Source organism: Halyomorpha halys, unplaced genomic scaffold (genome assembly GCF_000696795.3).
Source record: "Halyomorpha halys isolate HHAL.00 unplaced genomic scaffold, Hhal_1.1 Scaffold623.1, whole genome shotgun sequence".
Lineage (NCBI taxonomy): Eukaryota > Metazoa > Arthropoda > Insecta > Hemiptera > Pentatomidae > Halyomorpha > Halyomorpha halys.
Genome location: NW_027107123.1, coordinates 330698 through 340278, shown reverse-complemented (window position 1 = coordinate 340278; position 9581 = coordinate 330698). Strand labels below are relative to the sequence as shown.

The following is a 9581-nucleotide window of genomic DNA, read 5'->3' as shown; positions in this document are numbered from 1 at the left end:
TATATATTTGTTTGATTCATGCCAAATTTCAAGATAGAGAAATGTTGGGATCACAGGCAAATAAAATTTCGTTTTCTGTTAAAATTTTTCCTATTCTTGGATAGTAAAATTACTATATAATTTGAAGCTATTATCTTGCTGAAATATATAATTGATAGTTGTATAATCGATAAAGATATTGCTGTTAAGAGAAAATAATAATATTTTATTTGTTAATGTTATTTACAGAAAACTTTTTTTTATTTCCTAGTTACAATAATTTACAGTTTTCTCTTAGGTCTAGGCATTTTTTTGATTTTTAAGCAAGTGTGATGTTTGTAAGTTCTTATTCAGAGAGCCTTACTTGTTGTCTATTGGCAGATCTTTATTTAAATTGTTTCTCTTCCAGTTAGTACTTGAATTAAACATTTTACATTCAATTATGCAATATATGTCCGTGATAATGTGCTACATGTTATATAATAAATGTTTTATCCAAGAATAAGCAAGATTTAAACTGAAAATTTAGTTATTCTTTCTTGTTTATGATGAATTATGCTTCTTACTTAACATGTTGATTTTATTTACTAATGGTTTTGTTATATCATTTTGAAATTTGTTGACTCTAGCCAATATAATTCAAAACATTAATTTAAAAAAAATCTAAGTTGGTGTTTTTCAGAATTTTGAAAACAATTAAATATTTTTGTTTTGAAGTTGTCAGTTAACAATACAAGTGAAAGCACATAAAGTAAGCTTTAAAATGAGCTTTCAAACATCCCTCTAGCACCATTGTTTGTCAATTTACAAGCTTAATGTGGTGATATTCAGGTTTTTCTACAATTTTTAGGAATTGATAATGAGAAAAGTACTCCAGAAAAAAAACATTAATAATTACTTTTGTAAAGTATTTAGTTGTAATAATATATAAAAAAAAAAAATAATCTGAGATATTGAGATTCTGGCCTCTCATTTCATTTGGAATGACTCGTAAAAATCTCAAAATTCTGATAAAGCCTTAAATATGAGATAATTACTAGTAAATTGTATTTTTTGTTTCAACTAAATTTAATTTTATTAATAATTACAATACTTTACAAACCTTAGATGAGATTTAATTTTTTTTTAATTGGTTCATGGGACACAAAAATTTTTTATGAACACAGCATATTTGGGATTGTGGAGATCACTGTTCACCTCTGCACAAATAGAACTGAACTAACTGGTTTAAAATTAATAGCATGGTTTTTTTTTACTGAAAGTATGCTAGCTTTCAATTATAAATCATAATTAGTTATTAAACAGCATGGATATGATGTGGGGCATATCTGTAACATAGATTAAATGTGCTTTATAGTTAAAAACAAAATTTCATGTGTCTTTTGTGTATAGTTGCTCAAAAATTGATTCTGCTCAGATATACTTAAAGATCATTTGCTCTAACTATAATTTCATAATGCCTAACTGATCAGTTTTTATAACTTTTTTTGTTAATATCTTTTAAAAATTATATTTATGTTTCAGTCTGATGTGCTGGTACTAAGCTGTGATTTGATTACTAATGTTGATCTTCAACCATTATTTGAACTGTTCAGGAAACACAATGCTACTGTTGCAGCTCTGTTCGCACCGGTGAATAATACGTCGCCTTTAACAGTACCTGGTCCTAAATCGAAGAATAAGACCGGTAAGACTCAGAAATACATTACCTCATTATCTTCACTGATCATGTAAGCATATATATTCTCTTTCTTTCATTGGTGATATGATTCATTCATTTAGATTTTGTCTTGAAATAAAGAAAAAAAAAGTTCGATATCATTAATATTAAAGCTCCTTTTTTCACCTAAAAGTAGTGACTGGTTAAACATTTGATTGGAGAAAATGAATTGAGATACTTCAATAGAAGGAATGGAAAGGATTAGAAAGATGTTAGTTGTTTAAAATATTTTTTTTTGTAAGCATGTGGAAGAAAATGTGATCTATGTATTAATCAAACTATTTAGTAAATAATTCAATAATTAAAATAAGCTGTTGAAAATTTATATTTGAAGCATTCAGTCCTAAAACATGATAACTTTTACAATGTTAAAATATTTCTTAATTACAAAGGTTTACCTCCATCATTGAAAATAAATTTCCTAAAGATTCTTTCAATTTATGAAATCAGCTTTAAACTACCTAATGATGCCAAAAAATTCAAATCATACAGTTTACATTAATATATGACTATACAATTTTGGTTACCATATTTTGCAACCAAATCCATTATTTATTTTTTTCGAAAATGGCAATTGTCTTTTGTTCTATTAAGACAATTTAGACATTCTCGCCAATACTCCAATTTAAATTTTTTGGAAAAATATATTACACTTATTTTTTGTTTTGTTTTTTACAGAAAAGGATTTCATCGGTATTGAAGAAAGCACTTCTCGTTTGGTGTTTGTCGCTTCAGCATCTGATTTTGAGGAAGAGCTTCCTCTTCCATGTAGACTAGTTAAAAAGTTTGGTAGAATAGCGTTGAATTCTCAACTTTTGGATGCTCATGTTTACATTTTTGCCAGGGCTCTTTGTAAATATCTTGTATCAAACAAGTGAGTTTCTGTTTTGAGTACTTAATATTTTACATATTTGCAACTTAGTCATGACTGAATCAGAAAATTAAAAAAAAATAAAATATTTCAGAAATATAAGTACTATCAAAGGTGAACTTCTACCGCATGTAGTAAGAAAGCAGATGCAGCCTAAACACAAAAAGATGGATCAAGACAAAGCAGCTTCCGTAATAGGCATTGATCTTAAAACAGGTATTTTCTAATAAATATAATTATTAGAATTTTTTAATCATAAAAAAATCTAGTATAGTATGCCCGTCACTCTAATTTCACTTACCCCCTACTTAGAGTAAAAATTATTTCAACTTCCAACTGAAAGCTATGTGATATTGAACAATAACAGATTATTCTCACAAGCTCTGTACAGTTATATAAAAACAAATACTCTCTTGTGAAATCAGATCATCATTATGAACAGTTCACTTAAAGTTGCCATGGAAACATGAAAACATTCATTAATAAATTAGGTTTATTTATATGATTTTTAACACTTTCCATTAGTTTCTATGACTTTTTATGTTAGTTATTAATTTTTCTAAAATCTTTAGCTTTCCAACAATTTGTTATACATATGTAATTTTTATTGATTCTTATTTACTTTGTAGGCAAATATATTGACAGCTCTGTTGTGACTTTCTATTTAAGAATATAGTATTTTTATAAAAAGTTATTTTGAAATTGATAATCAATTTGTTCAGGAAAAAAACCGCCCACTTTTAAAGTTTAGAGTAATTACTTTATTGCTTCTAGATCTGCAAGAAATGAGCGAGGAAAATGAATTAATCCTTAAAGCTCGACTAATGTCAGCCTTCACTGATTCAAGACTAGAGCCAGTGTACAAGAGTGATTCCCTACGATGTTATGCCCACCTAGCCGATGGAATCACTATCCGTGCTAATTCTCTCATGGAGTATACCAGAATCAATAAATTGGTTAGTAATTTCTCAGAAAAAATAAAGTTATACATTATTTCAGTTACTTTATTAATGATTATTTTGTTAAAACTAAAATCAATTTTAGATTCTGGAGAAATGGTCTGAATTGACTGGAATAGAAGGTAATAGAATCTCCCCTACTGCTACAATTTCATCTACTCAGCTGGACTCAGACTCCTGCCTGGTTGGAGACAAAGCTGATATTTCTGAGAAGACCTCAATTAAATCAACTATTATCGCTCCAAATGTCGCAGTTTCACCAAAGACACGTATCACTTCTAGTGTTATTATGGCGTCAGCGTCTATTGGTGTTGGGTAAGATTTTATTGAAATTATTTCTTTTTATACTGATTTTCCTTAAGTAAGTTAAACTTTTCACTATTTTTTATTTGGGTTCAAATTATAGTAAGATAGGTTGATCTAAATTACCCAGTTATCTATCTATTCTCCTACTTTGTTACATTAATTTAGTTGTTTATATCTTTTTTAGCTCTGCAAAGTGGGGCGAAACGTTAGACCATCTTCCTTCAATTACTCATGGTCAATCAACAATCTTCTAATTCATATTATTATTTTTATAATTTAGATTTCAGAGAAGAAAAAAAATTAATGCTTTTAGTGATAAAAATTTAATAATGTTTGGATGTTAGCTCTATAAATCTTATAGAATTATTCAAATAACTTTAAGTGGAGACGGAATTGATAAATATAAAATACCTTATTCTATTCAATGTTACAAAATCATAAAATAAGAAAAGTTATATTTCTCAATCCTGGTTTAATTTATTATTTTATTAAGTCATTACATTTTTTACTTTGTTATAAATATCCATGAGATGGAGTAGATACAAACATAGGAAATTTAGATAATTAATTTCTGTAATCTCACTATAGGGAGTTTAAACATAATATAACTGAAATTAATTTTTTTTTTTTATTCTTGGACTTCCTTAGTAACCATATGGAAGGAATATTTATTGCTGTCTATGCTTATTACTTTAATAATCTTAATCAAAAATTTGATTTTTTTGTAAATAAATTGATAGTGGAATATTTCTATTTAACCGTATATTAACAAAAATAGTGCCAAATAATAGAGGTGTATTCTTTTGGTTCCTCACTGCCTTCATTCTGTTTTAGTTGCACTATCCAGAACTGCATAGTCTGTGAGGATTCAGTTGTGAGCGATGGCTGTGAGTTGAAAGACTGTCTTGTTGGAAGTCATTTTACGGTACCTGTTGGAGGTGAGCTGATTCAATGGATTTATATTTCTTAAATCATATTCTATAAAAATTATTCATTGATGATTTTTTATTTATTTTTTTTTTATATAGGAAAGCACTCCAATGAAGTTTTAACAGATGTTGACCATTTAATGGAAATCTAAATAGGAGACTATTTTATTTGTACATAATAAAGTTGATTAGAATACTGTTGTTTTTATTCATGCCTGGTACTGAACAACATTACCCATCTGTACTTACGTGAGAGCTGCAGTGAAAATTATTTAATACAGTAAGAAACAAAAGTCGATAAGAAAACATGGAACAGTTAAGGAATAAAAATACAAAAACAGGACACACAAACAAAATTTAAATTTAGAGCCAAAGCTTAGTTTTATTATATAACAATAAGTCAGTGTTGGCCAAAAATTAATTGTGATTTCGGGTCATTATTACAATTACAGTGGTTCATCAAGTAGTTGTAAGTATAAATCAAAATTGTAATTTTGTTTCCGATATTTCAAATTACAGTAATTGTAATTGCTATTACTTTTTGCCTACCACTGGAGTAAGTACATTTTTTATAATAGTATTCAAGTAAATCATTCAAGAATTATAAATTATCTATCAAAAAGAAAAAAATATATGCTAGAAGAAATGGTAATAAAAATTAAAAAAGTCATTTTGTTGAGTAGCATCTGGAGCTATTTTGTTGTATTTTTTGGATCATAACACATAAAAAAGGCCAGACCTGCCCCACTAAGACTCCCAGAGGCGATGGTCCCTATATCACTTTTGAAATATTTGCTTAAAATGGGAAGATTAAACTTAAAGGTAGTTAAATCGAGCGATATTTAAAAAGCACCTGATATTAAAAGACTTCGTGTTCCAATTTCAGGTGCTTTTTAATGGAACTTGGGAGGAGTGTGTAATTGTCAGGATATGTTATAGAACAACCATTCCTTTGAGCTTGAGGGGTATGCTTTGGGTTATTATCTTTTTAAGATCCAATCACTTCCCAATTTTAATTTGTGAAAAGATATTTTGAATTTTTTTCTTTATGTAGAAAATTGTGCACACTTTTATTTCTAAATTTTCCATCATTATTCTGTAATCCACAGTTTTATCACATAATAGCTTGTCATATGTTTATCATATCTTTATTTATTTCTGCATTTATAACAAGTTCTTATGGATTATATGTCCTTATAAAAGATGTTAAAAGCTTTACTCTGTTTATCTATGAAAATGGTTAATTTATCACAATAACTGACTTACAACTTAATACCTCAACAAGGATTCAATTAATATTATTTGAAGTTTCTAGCAGATCTCTTTTAAACAATGCAATATAGGCTCACATAACGGGTGGAATTAATTTAACATAATTAAAATTCAGATAATAATAAGTTTAAACAAATATTTTATTATTTCATGGTTAAGTCAATAAGAATATAAAAGAATTATTAAAATTGTACCTAAAATGAGAATAATTTATTATCAAAGTTCTTTCCCAATTCTCTTATTCTTTATTTGTTTCTGCATTTAAATCTAGTTCTTATGGAGTATATATCCTCATAAAACATGTTAAAAGCGTAACTTATGGGAGATAAATAATAAAGATCTATGAAAATGGTTAATTGATCATAACACAAGTGATTTACAACTTATTACTTCAATCAGGATTTAATTCTTATATTATTTGAAGTTTCTGACATATCTTATATATCAATACTAAATTCACTCACAAATAGGTGGAATTAATTTAACATAGTCAAAGTCAAATCATAATATGTTTTTAAAACACTATTTTATCATCATTTTACTATTTCATATTGTATTAAGTTAATAAGAACAGGAAGGAAAGTAGAATAAGTCATGGATATTAAACAATTACTTATTAAGAACATGCTTAAATAAATATGATTCAAAAAATATATACCCCTTTTAATTTCGATCAATAAAACAAAAAAAAAAGATGATAATACAACAATTCAGAACTTGAAGTACATTAAAATAATAGTTCGACTAACTGCCAAAAGAGAGCAGCACCAATCGAGAAACGTAGAAATAGTAGTTCCAATAACCGCCGCTAGAGACCGACACCATCCAAACATCCATTTCCGTAGTCAAAATACAGCTAAAGCATATTAATAATTACAGTTCAACTAACTGCCAAAAGAGAGCAGCACCAATCGAGAAACGTAGAAATAGTAGTTCCGATAACCGCCACAAGAGATCAGCACCATCCAGGCAGCCCTTTACGACGTCTAGCTGAAAATTTTTGAATTCATATTAGGATATTAGGAAGTCATAGGAGCTCAAAAGTTAGGTCAGCGCCTCGGATACGATCGAGTGAACTCCTGTAACTTCCTAATATCCTAATACAAATCAAAAATTTTCCTGCTGGACGTCGTAAAGGGCTGCCTGGATGGTGCTGATCTCTAGCGGCGGTTATTGGAACTGCTATTTCTATGTTTGTTGATTGGTGCTGCTCTCTTTTGGTAGTTAATTGAACTGTAATTATTAATATGTTTGAGCTGTATTTGGACAACGGGAACGGATGTTTGGATGGTGCTGGTCTCTAGCGGCGGTTATTGAAACTACTATTTCTACGTTTCTCGATTGGTGCTGCTCTCTTTTGACGGTTAGTCGAACTATTATTATAAATATTTCTTAGCAATATCTTGACTTCAGAAACAGCTGTTTGGACGGTTTTGGCCTCAAGCAAAGTGAATCCCAACATAAAAATAGTGTATTATTTTAAATTGCTTGGTTTGTTCTGCTATCTTTAGGCACTTGTTTTGTCCTACTTTAAATTCTGAATTGTTATTGTATTTTTTTTTGTTCTATTAGTTGGAATATAACGCCAGTGAATCTTTTTTAATAATAAAAAAAACGTATTAAAAATAGAATAAAACTGTGAACAACAGAATAAGTATATTATTATTTGATTTTGATTACAACAAAATTATTCCTTCCTTCTATCAGTATGTGTTATATCGTTATAAAGGATAAATAACAAAAACATTATAATTTATTACTTTTGGAATCAGTTGTATTGAGGTTGTAAATTAGTTTTATTATGAAAAATTGAAGACAATTTGTATAAATTATGGGAGTGATGCTTTTAATATATTTTCTGGAAAGGTATCTTTCGAATAACCTGTCATATATGAAGAAATAAATAAAGATGTGCTTTACTTTTTGCTTTCAGTTATCTATGTAGGAAATGCAAAAAGAAAAAAAAATCTTTTCTCATAAGAATAGTCACATGGGATGAAAAATGGATTGTATATATGATAACAAATGTCCGGTATGTCAGTGGTTAAATTAAATATCAAAGAAAGATTTTTTGGATGCAACTTTACACTTACCAAAGCCAAGAAATTATTGGTTTCTGTGTGATTATTAATGGCAGAAATAATTTATTTCTCCTTTTTACCCTTTGGTGAAACCATCACATCCACTTTGTATTGCACAGACACTAACATAATGCATCAAAAACATTTTAAAGTAACAGTTAATGTAAAACATTTAAAGTTAATCATAAGGGACATATACTCTTACATGACCTCATGTAATAACAGCAGATCTCATGTTTTATGAAACAGTGATGAAACTTAACGAGCTGTATTACAAACTCCTTCCTCACCTTACTTTTTTCGCCTGAATTATCACCACAGATTTCCATCCAATCAGAAATTTGGACAACTTCCTTAAAGGTACAATTTTTTTTAAATAATTCTTAGATAACACATTTCTTCTTTCCTCACAGAACCCTGAATTTTTCAGTAAATATTTTGAATAACAATGTTTTGATTTCATAAAGTTATTTTACTAAATAACCTTCCCTGTGAAAACCAATATTTCATATGAAACAACCCAATAATTGTCATTAAGTTACATAAGAAAGATAAGTAAGGACTGCAGTAGTTCAACTCACCCTCAATGATATTATTAACTGTAACTCACTGTTCCCTTCTCATTAATATAAGACTATGTGTCTCTACTTAATAGACACGTACATGTTAAGTCCATATAATAAACTAGAAAAACAAAGGGAATAAATAAATGAACCTAACTATTATAACTTAGGAATTAATGTGACAAAAGATATCAGTTACAATTACAAAAACTGTTCCACAGAAGCTTCTGTAGTAAAGGGTGATAACAGTTACAAAACTACGTAACCGTAACAAAGATTTATGAATAAATTTTCATTTAAACAGTTCATTAGTTACAAGAGGACATTAAAAATAGAGAATGATAATGACATTTTGTAAAAAAAAGTTTTTCTGACGGCCCTATGGCATGTCAAATGAAATAATTACCACACTTTATTTGTTTTAGGTAGGTAAAAAAAAAAAAATTCAATAGATATATAAAAATGAGAAAACAACAAACAAAATAGTGCTTTGGAAAAGAGATTTATTACTAATCCCATTTTGAGACCGCCTGATGGTATCTGACGCAAGGCTCTAGCCGATATCCAACATCTGCCTTCACATTAATGAAATAATAAAACAAATATGGAGGTGTGCAACAGATCCATATTAGAAAAATATATAAAATAAAAACTTATTTATAAATATAAATATATCGGTAAATAAATAACTACAACTTTGACAAAATAATTTCTCTCATCGACGCGCCATTCGATAACAATTGCCATAACAAAGCTACGACAAAATTTAACAATTTTTTAAATAATTTGCATTTATTATTATCTTCTTTTATACTTATATGTATACAAGCAATAATTGTTCCTTTTTGTTTGTTATGTTTAGTTAATCTCTGTCTGGTTATTTTTAATTTATTTTATTAGA

At 28.2% G+C, this 9581-nt stretch overlaps 1 protein-coding gene across 1 annotated transcript in view; it reads left to right on the top strand.

Moving 5' to 3' along the window:
- The window catches only part of eIF2Bgamma (eukaryotic translation initiation factor 2B subunit gamma), a 6408-nt gene extending 1450 nt beyond the window's left edge, over positions 1–4958 (top strand). The window contains exons 3-9 of the mRNA XM_014427110.3: positions 1504–1666; positions 2378–2573; positions 2665–2786; positions 3345–3526; positions 3615–3844; positions 4670–4773; positions 4864–4958. Coding sequence (XP_014282596.1) covers positions 1504–1666; positions 2378–2573; positions 2665–2786; positions 3345–3526; positions 3615–3844; positions 4670–4773; positions 4864–4916 — 1050 coding nt within the window. The 3' untranslated portion in view covers positions 4917–4958. The remainder of the gene's footprint in view (positions 1–1503; positions 1667–2377; positions 2574–2664; positions 2787–3344; positions 3527–3614; positions 3845–4669; positions 4774–4863) is intronic.
- Positions 4959–9581: the final 4623 nt, after the last annotated feature.